At 40.7% G+C, this 24163-nt stretch overlaps 1 protein-coding gene across 1 annotated transcript in view; it reads right to left on the bottom strand.

The window, feature by feature from the left end:
• Nucleotides 1–360: 360 nt before the first annotated feature.
• The window catches only part of LOC127658362 (phospholipid-transporting ATPase ABCA1-like), a 191370-nt gene continuing 167567 nt past the window's right edge, over nt 361–24163 (bottom strand). The window contains exons 39-50 of the mRNA XM_052147617.1: nt 23908–24052; nt 18924–19047; nt 18680–18809; nt 18388–18508; nt 16595–16657; nt 15287–15393; nt 13535–13676; nt 13009–13143; nt 9793–9896; nt 9089–9181; nt 2854–3097; nt 361–1172 (exon numbers count right to left, since the gene is read on the bottom strand). Coding sequence (XP_052003577.1) covers nt 1071–1172; nt 2854–3097; nt 9089–9181; nt 9793–9896; nt 13009–13143; nt 13535–13676; nt 15287–15393; nt 16595–16657; nt 18388–18508; nt 18680–18809; nt 18924–19047; nt 23908–24052 — 1510 coding nt within the window. The 3' untranslated portion in view covers nt 361–1070. The remainder of the gene's footprint in view (nt 1173–2853; nt 3098–9088; nt 9182–9792; nt 9897–13008; nt 13144–13534; nt 13677–15286; nt 15394–16594; nt 16658–18387; nt 18509–18679; nt 18810–18923; nt 19048–23907; nt 24053–24163) is intronic.

Here is a 24163-nt window from a genome sequence, read left to right as displayed (position 1 = left end):
CTAAAAGCCTAAAACAGATGCGATTCACAGATCACCGTCATTTGAAATATCGTAATTTCGTTTTTTTCTGATCCTCTGATCCTGGTGGAAATCTATAGAAGCCTGGATTGCTAAAGTCGGTTATTTCCATGTCTCCTTTGGGATACTCTTGGAGAAAAGACATATTCATGGTTTGCAATGGCTGCTTCAGTGTCTGGTGTAAAACTAAAGACTGACTTTGTGTAGTAACTTTTAAGAGAACTGCAAGAATTGACTGATGACACGTTTAGCAGCAACAGTGAAAACTTTGACTAGAGAGAATGAGAGGAGACGAGGACAGAGTGAAAAGATAAACTCACAGAGGCTCGGCAGAGTGTGCAAATGTTTAATATGTGTTTCTGTGCGTAAAGCAATAAGCAGAACAAACATCTGAGCAGAGTTGCACAGGAACATGGGAGTGCATACAAATTCTGAGTACCTGCAGGATAAGTGTTGAGATTTTCTATGCGTGTGAAAGTGGGAAAAATATTTTGCTGCAGTTCATGATATACAGGTACATATAGTTCTCGACACACAGTTTCAAGCATGGTTCAATCCTGAGTTTCATAAATGTGTGAAAGCTGAAATCATGCGTGTGAGACAATTTTACAAAGACAAAAATAAACTCAGAATCACTTCATACATACAGTGCAAAACCTTGATTAATGTGTAGATTTGATATATTGAAAATAAATATTCAATATTTGCATGATCCTAGCATTTGGCAAAACTATAATATGCATGTAAAACAAAATAAAACAAATATATATATATAATATTAGGAGTTAAAATATGGAGTATCTGGTGTTTCACAGTGCAAAATGAGCAGATATTTCATTCTAACAAAAATATAATGATAAATGTAAAATTCTTTGATAAAATATTTTATATAAAACTATGCCTGAGATTTTTTCTTCCTGGAATGGCTCTCTGATCTTGAACGTTGAAGATTTAACTAATGCTGGTGGTCTACATAGGGATTTGGATATATAAGAAATAAATAAAGATGGTAAATGCCCATAGCAGCTTGTTTATGCTGACTGATATTTGGTTTACATTGAAGATGTTTGTGCTTCATCATTCATATCTACAGCAGTGTTATCAAATGCACCGTCCTCCTCGTCACGCTGCTGTTGTGCAAAACTCACAAACACCTGAGAAAGAGAGAAATCTGACTTACTACTGATATATTTAGCAGGATACTGATCTTAATCACATTATTTGATGTATTTTACTCTGTTTATTACATAATGCAAAAGACATTTTAAATAATAAAACATTTGTAAAATAATTTTTCTTTAGGAGATTTGCATGACACTTTTTACATTTTCTGTTAAAGAGAATTAAACTGAATTTAACCACATTTTTGCTTTAATTGATCAGGGCTGGACTGGTATTCTGGCATACTGGGCATTTTCTCGGTGGGCCGACGCACTTTGGGGCCGATCAGGGGCAGACTGGACATCAGGAGAACCGAGTGGGCTGGCCGCAAAATGGTCTGCGATAAGTAAAATGAGCCGCCACGTTATGCAGAAAGGATCACAAAATGACACCGCGATATGGAGAAAATGACAGCGAACACCCCCCCGCTCAACTTTTGGGCCAGTTGCTATGTAAAATCCTGGTTTTCTGCATTTATCGATCATCAAAAGTGATCTCATATTCATCAAAGTCACACGTATAGACAAACACGATGTGCTTAATCTAACGATACACAAACAATTATAATCTATCGTGTCTTTATTGAACACATCCCGTTAAATATTCACAGTGCTGTGGAAAACGTAAGTGAATCTCTAGGCTAAATATATCCACAAAGGCTAATTAGAGTCAGGAGTTGGCAAACCTGGCATCCACTTAATGAAACGAGACTGGAGGTGTGGGTTAGAGCTACTCTGACTTATAAAAAGCACTCAAACATTTTGAATTTGCTACTCACAAGTGCCGCAGAGAATAGCGTAAGCATCCACACGCGCTAGGTCTCCGTGGTAATGCACTCAACAAGCCACGTGATAAGATGCGCGATTGACAGTCTCAGTCGTGGAGGCAACTGAGATTCGTCCACCGCCACCCAGATTTAGGCGAATCACTACGCCACCACGAGGACTTAGAACGCATTATTTTGCAGTGTAGAGGTAAATGTGACCGCGCCTTAAGGCGATTTATTTAGAGACGAGCAGGAAATGTTCTTTGCACAAAGTACACACATTTTTACTGTAAATAATGTGGTGTGGTGCAATGCTCTTAGTTAAGGGCATTATTAGTAAAACACTGGCCTTAAAATGCCAAAAATTCCCCATAACATTTTGAATGTAACAGGGGTCGCACAAAATCATTTTAACAAAATCTAATGAGCTATTTTTTTATTACTATAATGTAATTTATTACAAGGCACACTGAAACCGAGTGATCCTAGCAAAATTTACTGAGCTAAAAATTCTAATTTTAAGAAAACTGATGGTGTTGGTTGCTGGCTGACGTTTTCAGACAGTCCCTTACCACACCCTCCACATTTTTAGCACGCCCCTTATCCACTGTAGGCAAAATGTCCAAGAAATATCAAGGTTAAATTAACAATCTTGAACAATTCTGTTGCGACACCATCAGACCAGACTAAATACTGGACAAATCGTGTCTCGTATTGACACGATATGGGACGCATCATTTCATCTTTAAATATGTCACGATCCCGTAATTCACAGAATGGTTGGCAACCCTATCTACAGCTGATCTGGTCTCAGATGAAGGATAGCTGACCTTTGAAAGCTCTCTGCAGGATCGAGTCACTCATGTGAGTTGTCTGCCAGCTCATGTTCATGCCAGTGTGTGTTTTACCTGGTCTAGTGTAGTTTGTGACACAGAGTAGTCCTCCACACCCAGTGCCTGCTGGTGTTTGCTCAGCTGACTGAAGATGTGTGCAAGTGCGCCGTCTCCCTGCGGTATCTGGTACTGCAGGGTGTTGTGATGTTTCTCTTTCAAAATGCTACCAGGAAACGAGTCCCGCAGAAAATCCTCCGCTGCACTGAGATCAGCACGATCAGCACACACTCTCACAATCACTGTGTAGCCCTCCCCGAACCTGCAATACACACACACACACACACACACACACACACGTTTAGTTTTACATCGTGGGGACTAATGATCATTTCGTTCCACTAACCCTAAACCTAACCCTCACAGAAACTTTTTTGCATTTTTACATTTTCAAAAAACATAATTTAGTATGTTTACTAAGGGCGTACTCACACTAGGCCCTGTTGCCTTATACCATGCCCAAGCACGATTGGCCTCCTCCGCACTCCCCTGCTGGCCAGCGCTCACATTGCACTTAGCGTTCTGAGCACGCTTAATCATTATGATGCAACTTTTTGTTTTTGAAGAAAAGCACTTTCGCACAGCTCAATGTAACATTATTTACTCTGTGGCTTATTTGGAGTCGTTTGGGGCGCAGTGACACACGGCTCTCTCACATTCATAATTGTCGACAGGATCGTACTACTGGAATTTATCCTTTTAGCAGCCAGATTTATGGAGTGCATCCCGTACCTTCAGATACTGAACTCACAGTTTTTTCAGGTTATCACGACATTGCTCAATGGTTCTTTGGTATACATGAGCACAAAGATAACAGCAAATTTTACGACTTGTGTGTTGTATCCAGTTGTTCCTGTATACTCTTGTCAGCCCAAATTTCCAGTAAACACACTATGTCGTAGACCAAAGTGATCCCTTTGCCACAATGTTTGTTAAATGGAACAGTTGCATCATTGACGTCATGTTTAAAGTTCCATGCTCAGCCACGGTTAGCAAACACACTAGATGCATACCATGCCTGAGTCCAACTGAACCGTGCCTGAGGGCACCTCTTCAATTGGGCCTGGGCACAGTTCAGCGTACCCTGCCCAGGCACGGTACAGAGCAATCACACTAGTCAAAAGAACTGGACTTAGGGGGTCAAACAAGCTTGAGCACGGTACAGATTGCCTTGTGTGAGTATATCCTAAGCCATTTCTCTCTTGGGGACCGCTGACTGGTCCCCACCAATGTAGGTGATCTCTGGATTTACTGTCCTTGTGGGGTCCCAACAGTGGAGGTTAAACCTGTACACACACACACACACACACACACACACACACACACACGAAAAAGATCTCCCATTTAGCCTTAACAGACTGTAGGGGCAAGTGCTGTTAGCTAGCACCTATGAAGGCCGGAACGGTACACGAGGGGGTGGGTGGCCAGCACCACGCCCGACCGCCTTTGTCTCCCCAGTGGCGATGTTTACACACCGCACCAGGTACTCATTTTAGGCTGAGTCGGCCTAGGGGAGGCCCAGGACCGGTTCAGATAACCGTCAATAGTGTTGGCGGGAATCGAACTCGGGTCGCAGCGTGCTAACTGCTACACTACCGACACACACACACACACACACACACACACACACACACACACACACACACACACACACACACACACACACACACACACACACACACACACACACACACACACACACACACACACACACACACACACACACACACACACACACACACACACACACCCCATTGAAACTTCAAAAGTGGGAACCCTAGTTCACAATAATGTTGATGTTGTTGAGTAAACAATGACAAAATGTTCATTTTTGAGGGAATCATTCCTTCACTTTATTCTCAACATGAATTTGTTTGAGATCAAAGAACGCAGCAACCACGGATCACTTCCTGCAGAGTTTGATTCAACCAAATTACAAGAAACTTCAAAGAACCAGAAGTTTTCCCCAGAAGTCTGGAACATGTCTGCACAAACTCTGATGAAAGCAGCACTATTTTTACTCTTCCTCTATTCCTCTATGGTGAAAGATGCAAAGGGTAAAATGTTTGCTGAAAATTAGCAATGGAGTTGCTCACGATAACTTTATCCCAAAAGACCAAACAGTGCCACACAAACAGTCGGCTTCAAAACAGAGTGCATGTGTAAAAGGTGGATTCTAATTTATTGTCTGTGTAAAGTGCACCCACAGTAAAGAGTTGCAAATGTAGATGGACTTATAAAAAACTTCCTGCGGTTTCTACATTATTGACGTGCATTAGAAGCACTCTAGCACTTTAATACCTCCTTTTAAAAAACACACATACACAGGCTCGGTGTGAATTGGATGAAAAAACTAATACACTTCATGGAAGCGTGCTATGACTCTAGTAACAGAGAAGTTTGATTAGTCACTAACAGGCTTACAAGCGTTTTTATTAGACAGCTGTTTATTTAGAAGCTGATGTAGATATTGTCTGTTTACTAAAGGGCTTGTGTTTATGAACACTCAGCTTCAATATGATTTTATAAGAGTAACTGCTCACTCTACAATTAATAAAAGCACACAATGATAATGGACTGAGAGTTAGTTCAAATTGGGGAAACATTCCAATCACCCCGATAGTTCCCTGCGAAGTTTACTTATTTTTTTTGTTATGTATTTCCCAATGTGCTCCAAGTCTTCGTGGTGGCGTAGCGACTCGCCTCAATCCGGGTCGCAGAGGATGAATCTCAGTTGCCTCCGCATCTGAGACCGTCAATCCGCGCATCTTATCACGTGGCCTGTTGAGCCTGTTACAGCGGAGACGTAGGCTTCATGTTAATCTCTCTGGCATCCATGCTCAACGCACCACACGCCCCACCAAGAGCGAACCACATTATAGCGACCTTGAGGAGGTTACCCCATGTGACTCTACCCTCCCTAGCAACTAGGCCAATTTGGTTGCTTAGGAGACCTGGCTGGAGTCACTCAGCACGCCCTGGATTCAAACTCTAGACTCCAGGGGTGGGAGTCAGCATCTTTACACGCGGAGCTACCCAGGCCACCCTCACTGGGCTATTTTTAATAGCTTGTCTGTGTTAACACGCACTAATGCAATTTTATCCAGGAACACCATATTTTTAAGATACTGTGTTCAGTATAAAAAAAGTTCAACATTTAAAAATATGTCTCAAGGCACATTTGTTTTGTTTTGCTGTGATTTGAAAGCCTGTGATTCAGGCTCTGCTTTCTCTTGTGTTAAAAGTGTTAATTAATTCCAATAGATGGCAATATTCAGAATATACTGATCTACAATTCAGGTGGTGATCTTACACAGCTGAGCACCTGCCATATACTCGTCCATAGATATTAAGTTTATTTTGTTATCCCATGCACATTTTCCTCTGTTTTATCAAATATCTCGGCCTCTGAGTGGACTAGAAGCTTCATCTAGGTGTCGTTGGAATGCTGAGATCCTGAGATCCTATAATAGTTTCATATATAATTGGTAGTCCAGAACATATATAGTGAAAATTACCCACCAGTCATCACACACTACCTTAGTACTATACATAGTTACACATAACTAAAATAAATATGATGGAAAGGGGTTGAGGAATCCTTAAATGTTAATAGCCCATAGTCATAAGAATGTTTTTATTTATTTATTTATCGAATAATCGTATTTATTGAACATTGGTGTCTTTGGTTATATCGCTGTTGCCATTGGGTAAGTCTGGGTCCAATTACATTAGGCTGTTGGAGAATCTGGAATAAGATTGATGAGGTAGGCATAGGTACGTATTATTTCCAGGCAAAAACCATAAACACAAACATCTTATCTAAGAAGCCACTTGTAAGGATAAAGCTCAAAAATTATGAAATCTACTCTGATACAATTTGGTTGATACATAGACAAACTTGTTCCCTTGAAGTACACATGGTTAAGAGTCTCCTCAGAGTACAAATATTTCCATAATTGGCCTATAAAGTTGAAAAAAAGTTAAACATTTTAAAACGTGGATGGTATTGGGCCCTAATTACACCTTACTACACTCACGAAAAGGAAAGGAAAATATACCATACTTGTATACTGTATAAAGACAACCTGGTTTGTCAACATTTTCAAATGAGTGCCTAACAACAAGCAAAATTGGGTAACATTATCTCACATTGGGTAATATTATCTCAACAAAACTGACAGAAAGTTTTAAAAGCTTATGCTTTTAAATCAAAAACTCACAGTTAAGGAATAAATGATCATAGTCATCATACTGGAAATACAGGTACTTAATCTGCTTGACTCAAGTTTTGCAGGTCATTCCAAATGAATTAATTCATTCAAGTGAACTTTATTAAAAACACTATATTAATACTGAGTAGCACTCTCAAAACAGCCTCAATTCTTCATGACATGGATTCCACAAGATGTTGTAAACATTCCTTTGAAATTCTCATCCATGTTGATGTGATTGCATCATACAATTTCTGCAGATTCGTAAGCTGCACAGTCATACTGCAAATCTCCCGTTCCACCACATCCCAAAGCTGTTCAATTGGATTCAGATCCGGTGACTGGGAAGGCCAATTTAGAAAACTGAACTCATTGTCATATTCATAAAACCAGTTTGAGACGACTTTTACTTTGAGACATGGTGCATTATCATGTTGGAAGTAGCCATTAGAAGATGGGGAAGTTGTGGCCATGAAGGGATGCACATGGTCAGCAACAACACTCAGACAGCCAGTGGCATTCAACCCTACATGGTCTTCTGCTATTGTAGCCCATCCACCTCAAGGGTCGATGTGTCCATTCGGACATCCTATTCTGCAAACTACAATTGTACAGAGTGGTTATCCGAGTTACCGTAGCCTTTCTGTCAGCTCAAACCAGTCTGACTATTCTCTGTTGACCTCTCAAGGTGGGTTACAACAAGGTGATTCCATCTGCAGAACTGCTGTTCACTGGATGTTTCTTGGTTTTACTTGTGCGTGAAAATCCCAGAAGATCAGCAGTTACAGAAATACTCAAACCAGCCCGTCTGGCACCAACAATCATGCCATGGTCCAAATCACTGAGATCACATTTTCCCCATTCTGCTGGTTGAACATTAACTGAACTCCTGACCCATATATGATTTTATATATTGCACTGCTGCCACATGATTGGATGATTAAATAATTGCAGGTGAACAGGTGTACTAAATAAAGTGCTCAGTGAATGTAAATCCCTGCTAAGTGTATAAGGAGCAGTGTACGCTGTTTAGGGACCCTGTGAATGGAAATGCAGCTTGGCTAATGGTGCCCTAAAGATGGCAGCAGAAACACACCGCAGGAAGAAGAGATGAGTAGAAAGAGGAAGATAAAGTGATGTAAGAAAGGGGCAGGGATGAGGTGATGGAGGTGTAGATTTTGTCCTGCTGCTTTGCTCTATTAGACAGCGTGAAAAAGAAAAGATGAGGGGAAGAGGGTTGGGGAGCAGTTCTTAATTGCCTCTTCACTCATTAATGCCCACACCTCCAGAATCATTAATTACAGAGAGAGAGAGAGAGAGAGAGAGAGAGAGAGAGAGAGAGAGAGAGAGAAGCTAAATTCAGGCACAAATTAAATGTGAGGCCTGAGACAAAGCCACTGGTTCTCCAAAGGTTTTGATTTTACAGTGGACAAAAAGTGGCGACCCAACATGGTATCAAATGTGTCTAGCATACAAAATTAATGGGCATAATGTAAACTGTGTTCTTCTTTTAGATTATCAGGTCATATAATTTTAAAGGTGGAAAAACAGTTTGAAGTGAATCATTAAGTTGTTTAAACTTATTTAAACTGTTGACACCTTTATAGCTAGCTACACGAATAATAACACACAGTTTAATAGCACAGATATTGGAAGGTGACTCTATCATCCCCTTGAGTACTGAGGCCGCCACAGTAACGCAATAAAACACGGAACTGCACGCTGGCATTGTGTTGGCATTCATGTCACCGGTTTGCAAACATAATCCACAAGATTCTCATCAAGAAAAAGAAAACTCACTGTTTAACCCTTTAATGCAAACCTTGGGTCTACAGGACCACAATCACTCCTTTTACCTCATCCACTTTTTGGAGTTATGCCCCCATCTTTTTAGGAATAGTTCAACGATAAAAACTGCAAAAATTGCACAAAAAAAATTTGTTTTGTTACCAATAGGTCATTAGTGAACCGAGAGAAGACCTGTTTTATGGAACACTATTATACATTTTAGGGCAACCTGTGTCCCCCCAAACACTCACCTGCTCTTAAGGTGCTGAATGCTGCCCATGCATTTAAACTGGCCGTTCACCATGATGGCCATACGAGTGCACAGAGCTTCACACTCTTCCATACTGAAACAAAAGTGAGAGACAGAGACTGTGAGATATTTGCAGCATCTGGGCTTTCCACTAATTCTGGACGTTCCTCCCAGTGAATCTCCTGAGAAACACCTTCAAAGCATCAGAAATCCCAGAGCTCATGAGACAGCAGATCTGCTTTCCACCACATTCATATTACACTCATTATAAAGCTCATGAAAGCCTTTTACCTGGCTCAGAGCCAATGATGCAAACATAATAACAATAAACTAATGTGCCGCCAAATCGCAGGATAAACACATACACAAGAACCGTGTCCTTACATAGGACTAGCTGGTCTCATCCTCAGATTTCACGCCATCTGATGCTCTTATTAGCTCAAACAAAAATGGCAAGAGCTTTCTCAAGATCACAAGCACTAATCTGACTGACTGACTGTCTAAGCCTAAGACGTGTTTAAAAGTTCTCAGGCTGCTATGACTGCGTCTGAGATTACGTGTATGAGGTTTGTAGCATTAGATCTATAAAGATATTCAGAGTTCGTTTGTGACACTTATTAGCAAGTCAACTGAATTAGCAAAAGCAGAACAAGAAATATTGTGAATCTATGATGAGTGAATATAACTATATATTTAAAATGTTACCTGTGTGAGGTGAGTATGACAGATCTGCCCTCCTTAATGACACTGAGGATACAGTCCCATAGAAAACGCCGGGCTTTGGGGTCCATGCCTGTGGTGGGCTCATCCTGCACACAAACACAGTTCTGCTGAGTGATGATTACGTTAACTAAATGTAAAGTCCCTTTAAGGGAAGTTGGTTCACTTGGGGGTCATGTCGTAGACATGCATTTAAATTAGCGAGAATATGGTTATTTTTAATTTTGTGTAAAAACGTAAAAACTTTTGGCAGTCCAATCAAATAATGAATCAAGAAGGAAAACACAATTTTAAAATTCCCTGATATTTCAAGGTTTTCCATGAAGGTGGAAGGATTGGTGCATGCTTGTGGCAGGGCGAAGGGTGGGGCCGGACACACCTGGTCCCTTATCAGGCTAATCAAGCCTCCGAGAGGGATAAAGGCCGACTGCGGACGATTGTGCGGGAGAGAGAGATAGTTTACGGACATGTCTGTCATGTGTGTGTTTGTCTTTTAAGTTTCTCATTAAAATATTATTTGTATCGTCAAGCCGGTTCTCGCCTCCTCCTTTCCATTGACGGCTTTACACTGGTGCCGAAACCCGGGAAGGAGGAGGGATACGCCGTAGTAGAGCTCTCGCCATTACCGTCCACCCCAAAGGAGGAGCGGACGAGGAGCCCGGCCGCCTGGAAGTGGACAACGGCCGCCCTGCTGCCAGGGACGGAGGAGTCCCTTACCAGCCGCTGAAACGCGGCGGGGTCTGAGACCGCCGAGCGGGGAGGGGCTCGCTGCCGACTGCCTGGAGCGGGAGAACCGCTGCCAGGGGCGGGGGAGACCCCTTCTGTTCCCCAAGAATGCGGCAGGGCATTCCGTCCGCCAGGGGCCAGAGGTCTGCCTCCGATCCGCCCGGAGAGGCGTGGCTGTCGTCCGTTAGAGGGTGGAGGAGTGGCCGAGGAACAAGCTACAGCGTATCGGAGAACCGGCGAGTAAGTGTTTTTTTTTATCTCTCTCTCCTCTCTCTTTCTCTCCCTGCCGCTCCGCGTTGGCCTTTTCCCTCTCATTGAAATTTTACAGTGTTTTTTTGGGGGGGTACTACACTGTTACAGGAAGTACCCCTCCCTATTTAATTATTTCTGTTTCCCTCCCCTTGTCCCCTCCCTCGTCCAGGTAGACGGGGATGACCAGCCGGCAGACTGGGCAAAAGGCCCGCCCCTCCCTAGGGAAGGGGGGTGTACGTCATGCCGGGGGCTCCCCTGCCTGAGAGAACAAGGGAGGAATGTGGCAGGGTGGAGGGCGGGGCCAGGTCGTGATCATACACACCCGGTCCCTTATCAGACTAATCAAGCCTCCGAGAGGGATAAAGGCCTCTTGGACTGTGGAGGATTGTGCGGGAGAGAGAGATAGTTTACGGACATGTCTGTCATGTGTGTGTTTGTCGTTTAAGTTTCTCATTAAAATATTATTTGTATCGTCAAGCCGGTTCTCGCCTCCTCCTTTCCATTGACGGATTTACACTGCTATTCTGAACATAGCAACAAACTGAGTATTTCAGATGTGACCTTGGGCCCCTATATCTTCACATGATGGATAGGAAGGCAGTCTTCTCAATCCTCCATGCCGATATTAAGCGGGATGGATCGCGACACACTGTGAGCACCGGATCCGAAATTCTACCTTTAATTAGCATCCACAGAGAGTGAATCACAAGTTATTCTGCAGGTTATGAACGCGGATTATTTAATATGAGACTCTGAATGAGATTTTAATGCCAGCAAACAGAAACGCATGTGTGTGGAATTTAATGTCTCGCTGGAAATTAAAAATCTCCTGAGAGTGACCTTCAGTCCTTTAATCTTTTCTATCATTATTCCACTCTTCATTTTATCCTTAATCCTCAAGGACGTTCACTCAAATCTGTGACTGTCTGTGTGTGTGTGTGTGTGTGTGTGTGTGTGTGTGTGTGTGTGTGTGTGTGTGTGTGTTTGTGTCTGGCTTTACTTAGATATACTTTGTGGGCAAAATTGTCTATAGATGAGAGCTAAATCTGACAAAGCCAATTTTAGGGATGTCCTTAAAGGTTCATCAAACTTTCTTCTGTGGCACTCAAGAGGAGGTACAGTATTAGGCAAAAAGTTCAGTTTCAGTCACCATTCACTTTCATTGTAAGGAAAACAAATATGAAATGTCACTAAAGTTGACTGAAGCTGTCATTCCTTAAAATTCTTTCCAACATCTTTGGACCAGATGACTATCTTCCAGTGCTCCAAGGTTCAGTTCTGACGCTCGTGTGCACATTTTAGGCACTTTCAACAATAGACAGGGGTCATCAGGGGAACTCTGACTGGTCTGCGGATACGCAGCCTGAAACGCAGCAGGATGCGATGCACGTGTGCTGTGACACATTCCTCCGTAACCGTCATTAACATTTTCTGTGACTTGTGCCACAGTAGACCTTCTGTTGGTTCGGAGAAGATAGCCTTCGTTGCCCACACATTGATGAGCCTTGGGTGCCCAACACCCTGTTGCCAGTTTGTGGTCTGTCCCTCCTCGGACAACTGTCGGTAGGTACTCATCACTGCTGACTGGCCAACTCCTAGCCAGTCATGCATCAGCCATCGTAAGTCTGCTTACAATCGATCACATTGCTGTTTCAGTGTGCCAACACGGCACTCTCCACCACCCCACTTCCACCAGTTGAGTCCCATCCTGCACGGGGGTAGGCTCCTCGCCCCTGCCTCCTATCTCTGCCAGGATCCGACGGTTCCTTGTACAACTTCTTTGGATCGCCAGACCGGCTTATGCCAAAGAGAGTCATTACATTCCTATTTCATATTCATCAAATAAATGTCATCTTAAACTTTACTCAAGTCTGCGAGTCTTCCTGATAGATCTGTTTATTCGCTTACCATTTAATCTACCCAGAACTTGACATGTGGACTTGTTAGGAGATAATCAGCTTTATTTCCTAATGTTTTGGCTCATCAGTGTATATGTGTTTTCCTCATTTAAATGACTAGGAAAAGGTGTTGCAGACACACACACACACACACACACACACACACACACACGTACGCACGCACATCCTAATCAGTGCCTATTGTCTGTACTGTGATGGGTGAAGTGATTTAGAGTCCCAGGTGTGAGTGTGTGTGTGTCTGGGAGTGTGTGTGCATATGTGTGATGGGTGAAGTGGCTTGGAGTAGCGGGTGGGCATGTCTTACAAGGAAAACCAGAGGAGGACATCCAATCAGAGCCATGGCAGTGGAGAGTTTGCGTTTGTTGCCACCGCTGTATGTCCCTGCAGACTTCTCAGAGTAATTCACCAGGCCGAGCTTCTGAATGCCCCACTCAGCCACCTCCAGAGAGACAGAACGAGAATATATTTATTTATATATACACACACAGTTGGGCATAAAAAAAAACAATCAAAAATGTGTACAAATTGAGCTGAAAAGTTGCACAAATCATGATTTTATCAGTGAGGCTCAACTGAATGAAAGTTATGTGCTATCAACACATTACCCACAGATTATGTCATGTAATTTCACTGGAATCCTTGACCATTAGTCAACTCAGACTTTTGCTGCCTATTCTATACATTCTGTACATACACACACTTTTAATTATTTTTTGTTGCTGAAGGGCTACAGAATGAACCACACCCTCATACACACACTTATTCCCACACGGAGCGGTTTTGATATAAAGATTAAGGGTCTCTAAAATATAGTCCGCCGGCTGTTTTACCATGGCAACCTCTTTTTCCGGAACCCCTCGGAGTCGAGCGTAGAACTCCAGGTGTTCTCTCCCAGTCAGAAGTTCATCTATGGCATCAAACTGTGGACAGTAACCCATATTCTGCTGCACCGACTGCATTTCAGTACGGATGCTGAAAGTTCAACAAGAGTCGTCAAGCCATCTCTGAATTTAAGCCATTAAGAAACACTAAACATTATGATTTAAAGGGGTAATATCACACTTTAAAACCTTAACCTCTTCAACACTCGCCCAATGGCGTGTCCAAAAGGGGGCGCTAAGTTGCAAAAAGGTATATGCTTTTTTACCCCCGTATACATAAGTCAGGGTATCTGAACTTTTCATAGATTATTATCACTTCTGCATTTATGTTACAAAAAAGAAAGACTGAAAACTTTATCATCACCACCTACAAGTCATGTGGAAAAAATATTGAATTGTACTTAAATAGACTAATCGTATATTAAATGAAAGCTCTCATTCTCATAAAGAATCATAAAGTGAAATATGATATTTGTAAGACATCAAGTTCAAACGCCTCTTTTATGCACCTGACACTTAACCCTTGTTCGACCTTCGGGACAATTTTGTCTTTTTCATTTTAGTTTTTTTTCGATCATTTTGGCTGTGTTAATGCCTAAGGCATACATTTTGTGTGTATGTTTTGAGGAATTTTGATATTTCAACCTTGGTTCCTATAATAAATCTATAACACACTGTGTACACAAAATAGTTACACTCAGGACCTTCAGGACAAAAATGTCCCCATTGAAACTGCAATATTTGATCCCTGTGCCATTAAAGCATATATCATGAATTCTATGATAATATGCTTTCATTTCGGAGCACTGACTTCAAAATTTGCCAGATGGCGCCATTTTTCTCATGTTCATCCTATGGAGCAAATACAAGCTTTTTTCCTATTCTCTGTTTGCTGTATTATAGAGACCTGCAGACCAACTGAATAAATGATGCAGCTAAAATTGTTTGTGTGTGTGTGTGTGTGTGTGTGTGCGTGTGTGTGTGTGTGTGTGTGTGTGTGTTGGTATGGATGTCAGAGTGTGTTTTGTATGTGTGTATTGAGAAATTTGTGTGAAAAAAGTCTAAATAAATAAACGAAGTCATTGAAATTGGAAAATAATAGAAATATATAATATTTTTAAGGCAGTTTTTGGACATGGACATTTTTGTCCTCTAAGAACATCTGAGTATCTTTTTTAATTGACGCACAAGGGTTAAATCAGCTATCACTGCTGCTGTAAGCCCCTAATAGCTAAAAACGTTATAGTATATCTGCTTTTACCTCAGGCTGTTTTCATAAAAATGAGCCATTGTTAACTTGTCTGTGAGTTGCTTGTGTGAATAATCCAATGTCATATCTTAGATGTCATATCTCAGAACAAAATATGTCATCAGGCAGGAAAAGCCAGCTAAACAAATCATTGGACATATATATTATCGACTCTTGATGATAAAATCATTGCAAAGTGGAGAATCTCAACTTTCTAATGACACCTAGATTGAGTTTCTAGTCCACTCAGAGGCTGATATATTCTATGAAATGACAGGAGTGGTGCATGAACTGAAAATTAGACAATGTATAAAATATCTTTTTTTTTGTCCTCATTAGCCCCTTACATGGTGTTTCAAAGCCCAGCCTGCTTCTGATGTTAAACACCGCCCCCTCTGACACAGTAGACATGTCAGAGCTCACTTACAACTTTAAAAGGTATGTATATGTACCTGAATCCATTGAGGAAGGCATCTCCTCCTGATGGGCTGATGTCACCAGTCAGCATTTTAAAAGTCGTAGTTTTGCCTGCTCCATTAATCCCCAGCAAACCAAAACACTACAAAACACACACACATTTTGTTTAAGTACTATGTACATCAGATGTGTGAGTAAAAGTTACTGTAGAAACTGAAATGTTTAAGTTAAATTTACTCACTTCAATCAATGTCGTGCAGATTTTACTTCTATTTTCAGTGTAAATTTGAACCTCTGTAGTGAGGATTTCTACATTAAATCATTTTGAAACATTATAAAGGATTTCGTGTTTTATTTGAGATTTTTAAAGATATTTCTGGTTAATATCTTTTTATTTCAACCCCTCCAGATTCAAAATAAGGATTGTATAAGTACTATAAACAAAAAAAGCAATAATCTTTTTTTTTTTTAATAATGTATGTTTTACCAAAGATCCAAAAGGAAATAAAAAAGTTCATGTTACAATGTTTGGAAAACAGAATAAATTCAAAAACTGGTGTCCATCAAGCGATTTTACTGTAACAAGTCTTTGCTGCATTTGCAAAATACAAAATATTTGTGAAATAAAGATTTAATCAGCAATATTAGAGTTTCAAATGTGGATACTTGGATTTTTTTTTTTTTTTTTTTGCAATAAAAATGTTGTAGTGTCTATTTGACCTATTTCTGACTCTATGCATTCTTATTCCCATATCTGATACTAAATATGTTAAAGAAGGGATTTAATGATCCATTTTGATGTCTAAATTTAGGGTTTAAATACCTCTGTTAGATGAAGCAATCATTTTTACTATTGTGTGCAACTTTTATTGGTGTTTTTGTGTTAGTGTCACCTTGTTACTGCAACATACGCAGTAATGATAAACCTGTTACTTAGTATTTCAACTTCTAACTGTCTCTTTAGTACTAATATGAATGTATTATTAATTATTCATTTAGTATATAGTAAAAAGAAAGCTACTTATAAAGTTACATAAAGTTATGCATATATTAAAAAAAATTATAAAAAAACATAAATACAAATTAGATCAAAAGTAGTTATTAAAAAAAAAAAAAAAAAAAAACTGTTAAAAACACGAAAAATGGGTTTCATTGAAAATGTTAACAAGATTTTGTACTTTTTTTCTGAACATGCTCCAGAAAATATTTTTGTAAGATCTTTTCATGTTCATGTTTTTACCATTAACAAAATGGTTAATGGTAAAAAAAAAAATATCTAAATGTTATTCAAAAATAACTTCTTTTTGTACTTCTTTTGTGTTGTGTGCATGTGTGTTATTTACCTCGGCTGCAGGAACGCCCATACAGATTCTGTCCACGGCTGGAGTGATCTTCTTACCGTATATCTGAGAGAAGATAGAAGAAAAAAAAGACGAGTTTTCAACATCAAAGTGTGTGAAAGGTCATTCCTCAACATTGATAATGTTAGTTTAAGATCATTCAGCAGCGTTTAGGCGACTCTTTAAGGAATATTCAGGATAAAATACAACTTGAACAGCACCTATTGCATTCTGTTGATTACCAAACCAAATGTAATTAACAGTAATTTACAGTCATTAACTTGCATGACTAAGAGCAACTGTATTAGAGGGTTTAAAAGTAGAAATGTGCAGAAAGAAAACCCCAATAAAAAATGTGTACAAACTGAGCTGAAATGTTGCACAAATCATGATTTTAGCAGTGAGGCTCAAGTGAATGCAAGAAAATCATGTCATTTTACTGGAATCCTTGAGCATTTAAAGCAGAAGTCATTGGCTTTACATATACTGTAAAGTTTCAGCATGTACTGTCTTTACATAGTCATGACATGAGATGCAATATTGGATAGGCTTCTTTGCCCAGACAAGGTTAGTAACTGATCTTATATAATGGTCTCATGCTAACACACTGTGGGTTTACAGGATAACCAGAATATCCCTTAAAATATGTCCTTGGTCATGATGATCAGACATGTGTTTACAGGGGCTCAGCTGTTTTTGAGATGTATGGGAAGGAAACGACAAGACCGTTGAAGAGTTCTTTCTGAGGAGCAGTGTGTGATACACACACACACACACACACACACACACACACACACACACACACACACACACACACAAACACCTCTCTGATTACAGATCCTCTGAGCTGCTGAAGATCCGAACAGCAAAAATCATGCTCTCATAAAACTCTCATCACTTAAGCACTCCGATGAACAGCTGTACACCCAAACAGCTGGAACAATGGGCCCTCTATGTCGCAAAAATCAAAAATATGACTTTGAAGTAAAAACTATGAGAAACAGCCTCAGTTATATACCTCACTGAGGTTAAATAAAAATAGAAACTACCTCACTGAAATTATATAGAAACAGAAAGTATCTAACAGAAGTTATATGAAATCAGGAAGAACCTTCCCTGATAGCACATGTACATCTCTGCATAGCGGGAGCGGCGCGATCAGAATTTCAATGGAGCGAGGAGTGCATTTTATTCAGCTCAGCTCTGCTCCGGCCACGCACAAGGCGCTCAATTTCCGCTCCAAACAGAATGTCATAAATGATATTTCGCATGAGATTCACAGCATGTGGAGGCTCAGGCTACTCTACGCAATCCACGCACAAATTACCACGTGCCCCATTGAGAGCGAGAACCACTAATCACGACCACAAATAGGTTACCCCATTTGACTCTATCCTCCCTATCAACCGGGCCAATTTGGTTGCTTAGGAGACCTGGCTGGAGTCACTCAGCTCACCCTGGATTCAAACTCGTGACTCCAGGGGTGGTAGTCAGCGTCATTACTCGCTGAGCTACTTTTCTATCAGGCATCTCATTCAATCACAACACAGCCTCTGCTTTATAAGGTCGCTTAGGTGTTTCACACTGTTAGCTTACTTCTGTTGTTTTCACCCCCTCCACCTCATCACCACTAGTTTAGGGCCCGTCCAGAGTGGGGTAAGCTACCCTCCCTTGCCGGCATTTCAAACAAGTATAAGAGTGCTGAACCATAGGACTGGGCTTACACCAAATTATACAAGTATTATTCAAGTCAAAAACATAACGTAACACACTGAAGCCAAAGAAACAGGAAGTACCTTAGTGAGGTCACAGATTTGGAGCAGGTCATTCTGAGCTCCTCCCTGTTGCACACGAGCGCGCTCACGAGCGACATCCTCATCCTCTTTCCCAGATGATGTTGGTAGTGTCTTCATCGACCTGAAGAAGAGTACACATGTTTTAGTGTGATTAAATCAATATGAACAACACATAAATCTGTGCGTAGGTATTATCAGGTGCTATGTGTGTACGAGGATATAAAGAGTTATATAAAATTAATGTCTGTAAGTATGAAAAGTAGTGGTAAAGAGAGCGTATACAGTATCTTACCGAGGTTTGCAGAAGAACTTGTACTGAATGAGCAGGGTCAGGATGAACATAACAGCCCCCTGAATAAACATGGCGAACAGATTCTTTCCCACCATGTTCCAGCTGAGAGGGTCTTCAAAGCGGTCTTCACCTGAATATAGAAAGAGCTCTTATCACAAATGATATTCCCTTTTACATTTGAATACAGAACCACATTCTTCCATTCCCACATCATCCAGTGCACAAGCACACATGAATATTTTACCCAAATTTTTGTAGAGGGTGCCCACGGCCTGGTTTTTGGCCATATCCATTAGTCCTCTGCCCAAACAGAAATGAGGAAACACCAGCAGAGCCTGCTTCACTATGTTATTGATATTTGTTATATTCTGGAAAGTAAGAGAGACATACACAACATTTAACACAATATCTGTTGATCTTGGCAGACACACACTTTCCTTTAATAATAGGAATAAATGGACCCTCCACTAAACCCATCTCCCCTCGATTTATGTTTCAAACAGAAAAAATAAAATAAAAAAATGGCCCATTTCAGCTCGTTGTTGCATATTGATAATATAATCTAAAAGAGTTGCAGAAGCAATAAATTTGGTTCCTGTAGCTCAAATGGTCGATAATGTTGCTAGCAACACCAATATTCTGGATTCGATTCCTAGGGAACGCACAAACTGATAACATCTTTACCTTAAATGCTCTTTAAGTTGCTTTGGATAAAAGCTTCTGCCAAATGCATAAACAACTTGAAAATGGCTTAAAGATGGTGTGCATGATTTAATGCTGCCTCCGTGTGCTATCTGAATTATCTTCCCACTTCTGAAGTTGTACTATAATTCTGAATGTCAAGTTCAAGTGCTTTGTTGTCGGAGAAAATGGGAAACATGAAGGATGCAAGGTTCATTTTTGCATGTGTCTTGAGGAACTCAAGAAATCTACTAAAACATCTCTTCTGTTAGAAAAAGTTATTTGTTTCATTTAAAAGTGTGATGAGGAGAAGGGTGTGGCTGGGCCGTGAGGAAGCATGACCGGTGCTGAGTTGCCTAATCAGTGAGATAACGGAAGAGCCGGGGATGCCACAGGGAGAGAGAGAGAGAGAGAGAGAGAGAGAGAGAGAGAGAGAGAGAGAGAGAGAGAGACAGACACACACTTTGAGTGTTTGTCAGTGTGTTTTTAGGTTTCAGTTCAGCATTTTATGGGTTAATTAACATCTTGTTGAATATGGATCCGGCTCCCTCTTCCTCCTTTCCCAGATGAACTGAGATCCTTTACAAAAGGGGTCATGAAATGGAGAATTAAAATATCCGTGATATCTAGACAAATAAGAGGTAAATGTCCTAAAAAAACATACGGTTGCCACCCTGCAGAAACATCTCATTTTAAAATCTGTGTTCGTGATTTCTCATTTGCCTTTGCATGTCCCACAACATGCATCATCACACCCTTGGCACCAATCATTGTCGCTCAGTTTGAGAGACAGTGAGAGAGCAGGACAGACTAGTGTGGCTAACTATTCCTGAACACCAAAGGGGACTATTCTGAATAATTTTTTATACAAACATGCACTAGACAGACATCTTTGACCGCTGTCATGTATCTCGCCACTTTTAAAAGACATGGTGTCATTACAACACATTCAGCTGCTTTGCCTACTCACAGCATGTGGAGACTCAGGCTACTCTACGCAATCCACGCACAACTTACCACGTGCCCCATTGAGAGCGAGAACCACTAATCACGACCACAAATATGACTCTATCCTCCCTATCAACCGGGCCAATTTGGTTGCTTAGGAGACCTGGCTGGAGTCACTCAGCACACCCTGGATTCAAACTCGCGACTCCAGGGGTGGTAGTCAGCGTCATTACTCGCTGAGCTACTTTTCTATCAGGCATCTCATTCAATCACAACACAGCCTCTGCTTTATAAGGTCGCTTAGGTGTTTCACACTGTTAGCTTACTTCCGTTGTTTTCACCCCCCTCCACCTCATCACCACTAGTTTATGGCCCGTCCAGAGCGGGATAAGCTACCCTCCCTTGCCGGCATTTCAAACAAGTATAAGAGTGCTGAACCATAGGACGGGGCTTACACCAAATTATACAAGTATTATTCAAGCCACCCTAGTAACCGGGCCAATTTGGTAGCTTAGGAGACCTGGCTGGAGTCACTCAGCACACCCTGGATTTAGCATGTTTCTGAGATTCAAGGAAACACTACAGTGAAATGCCTGCAACATTTAGATTAGTGGTCAATGGATGTGGGCTTTTTAGTGGCAATATTCTTTTTGTTTTATTAATTATTTACTTTACATAACAGGAAATTAATATCGCGTGTTGGTAGGGACAATTACCCAGTCATGGAAATGAATTATCTCAATATTATTCACGAGAGCATTTTCTCAGGCAAATACATTTGAAGAGTTGATTGCGAATATGAAATTGCATGGTTCAAAAGTACAATATAGTTGCTTTGTTTCTGCTGCAAAGCTGACAGATACAGAGCGACATGCTCGATGCTCATATATCACCAGCAACACCAATTCTCTCAAGATTTACCCTGATCATTTCCTCTAAAGCACACACACATTATCAAAGCACATTTGGAATCATCCTTCTCGGCATGACCTAAGGAAGCTAACGATATAAGTCTCATGACAATAGGCCACATTTTAACAAAATTATTTCATTTTATTATATCACCACTGGGTAGCACTCTCACCAAACGTTTTGAGTACCTTCAGGACATTGCCCCAATGACACAAACCAAAATTCTAAATGGCTGATGCCCAATGTGGCTGAAAGGTTGGGTATTATTATGGTGCGTTCACATACAACGCGAAAAAAATATTCGCCTTGCATTGCTCGCGCGAGTTTGACCGCTGGATTAAATTTGTGTTTAAACTCAAGTTTGCGAGATTAACGTAAACCAGCGAGTATTCCCCCTTCTCTTCCGGAAAAGGACAGGAAGAGGGGCTTCTACGACAACTTAAATTTCCACAATCAACCATGGCCGATATCAAAACGATTGCTGCTCTGTATCTGTTGTGGAAGTCCCAGATACGTTGACGTTGTGTCATACAATTCCGGGGCCTACACACCGCTACAACCATTTTCTCATCCATTTTTCCTGATTTCTTCTGCTATTAAGTCAGTACATCAGTGACATCTGGACAATCTCAATGCTGATAGTCTTTCACACCAATGCGCCATGCGGATATTTGACTCGATTTAAATGTAAACTTGCACGAACAGGCGAATGAAGTGATTTCGATTTTTCGCTTCGCACCATTCGCGTCATTCGTGCCGTCCGCAGCATATTCGCATCTATCCACATCTTTGCATCACGTTGTATGTGAATGCACTATTAGACTTTTTATGCCCCATGGAATCTAAAGAAAATAGCCAATAATCATATTTCTTGACCACAAGGTGGCACTGTGCCAAAACTGTGCAGGTACCCTCAAGTCATAAGTTCTGTTGCAAGGATAAAGCCACACATCCATTTTGACATGCTTGCCGTCGAATTCCTTGATGCAATATCTGAAAATGGTTTGGTCTATCATTATGAATTCCATAATTTCCCTTAAAAAAAACTGCAAAAAAGCCGCAAATGTGGCGCTTGTTATTTTCAGCTGCAAATGAGATTTGATTCACCGCAAATGTCTGCCAAAAGTTTGCAGCTCTTCCGCGGTAGTGGAGAACCTCTGGCAAACATTTGGCAACAATGGACAATGTACATGTGAAAATTATCAGTGGTGAATTCACGGCAAATTTGCCACAATCTCTCGATTTTCGTAAGAGTTTTTGTCATCAGGGTCTGTAGATGATACGTGCCTCATTTTAATTAAATCAGGCATACAGTTTTGGAGGAGATTGTAAAAGTCATTTTTTTCTGAAAATTAAAAATGGTGTTAATCTAGTGGGTGGAGCTTAGAAGCAATGCTACCCACTGGGACTTGGCATGACCCAGGAAATCATTGATTCTATGCATTACGGTTCAAAAGTTGAAACAAGGTTTGAGTTAGAGACCCCTAATTTGGGTCAGTTACATTTAAGAGTATGCTCTAGTGTGTCAAATTTCATAACTTTCCTATGTATGGATCTATGGGCTTCCATAAACTTTAAGAGAGGAATACTAATAATAAGAAGAACACTAACGGATATAATAGGTGCCTATGCACCTTCAAACAATTATTTGATTTTACTATGTGAACCACCAAACTGTAGGGTTTAGGGATGTGTAAAAATACTGATTTTCCCATTTATTTGCAATCTTCATTTGAACAATACTTATTTCAGTATTTAACTCTATGCAAATGTCTCCACTGAGATCTTTTTCGCTACGTGTTGGTTTGACTCATTCTGTGTAATGTTAATTCTAATGACACATAGCACGGATGCGCTTAAGAAACCGGGATATACTGAGATCGTCCCATATTTAAAGATAAAATTATGCGTCCCGTATCGAGGTAATACGGGACGTGATTTGTCCAGTATTTAAGCTGATCGACTGTGTTGATAAAAGGGAAGGTGGAAGAAAGTTGTTATCGGTTATAATTCAGTTTAGTTTAGTTTGTATGCATTTTTTGCATTGTTGTTTTGAATAGTAACGATTAAGCTTGGCAGAAAATAAGACTCATTTAGCTGGTTTATGAGGCGTCAGGCTTGTGCGGAGGACCAACAGCATATTAGGCAGGTGGTCATAATGTTTTGACTTATCAGAGTATGTGGCTGCACAAGAATGAGTGAAAGGAGACAAAAAATGAAATTGCACAACAGGTCCTTTCTTTCCAACTAAAATCACATGAATGCACATCTCATCACACTGTATTTACGACTTCAGACCTAGTAAGTACGAACTTCTCAGGAGGACTTGAATGCAGCATTACCATGGTAACGCCATAGTGCTATTTTATTTTTTGTTGGGCTCTTATCGTTTTCTTTCATCTCTGCTGCTTCACTCTAACCATGTGACCTTTAATCCAACTGACACTTACCATTTAATTGATTTTCATATTGATTTTATGTTATTTTTCTGTATTCTGTCATTTAGGCCAAAAATACTGTGGTGGAAAAAAAAAAATGTTTACACACTTTTTTGGATGACCAGAGGATAACCTTTACATTTGTGAGCAAAAGAAAAACAGGCTCGAGCCTTTAATACCCAAAATATATATTAAAGTATTTTTTGCAGCAGGCATTGGTTAAATTGTGTGTATGTTTGTGTGCCTCACCGGGTCATCAAAGAGCTCCATGACAAATGTGGCAACACTGCCATTGATGCCGATGAAGAGGTTTATGCAGGTGAGAACTACATACGCTGTGCTGGGAACACTGAACAGGAAGGAGGCAGGATACATCATTGGAGTGATTGACCATCTGCAATAAACACACAGCATAAACACACTTAAACACAAAAGCTCTCAAACACACGTCTCTTACACGCAAAAGCTATCGCAAGCCCTTTCGACATATAATCATGTGCAGGAC

Source organism: Xyrauchen texanus, chromosome 2 (genome assembly GCF_025860055.1).
Source record: "Xyrauchen texanus isolate HMW12.3.18 chromosome 2, RBS_HiC_50CHRs, whole genome shotgun sequence".
Classification (NCBI taxonomy): domain Eukaryota; kingdom Metazoa; phylum Chordata; class Actinopteri; order Cypriniformes; family Catostomidae; genus Xyrauchen; species Xyrauchen texanus.
Note: the sequence above shows the minus strand (reverse complement) of the source record. Positions and strands in the feature narration are given on the sequence as shown.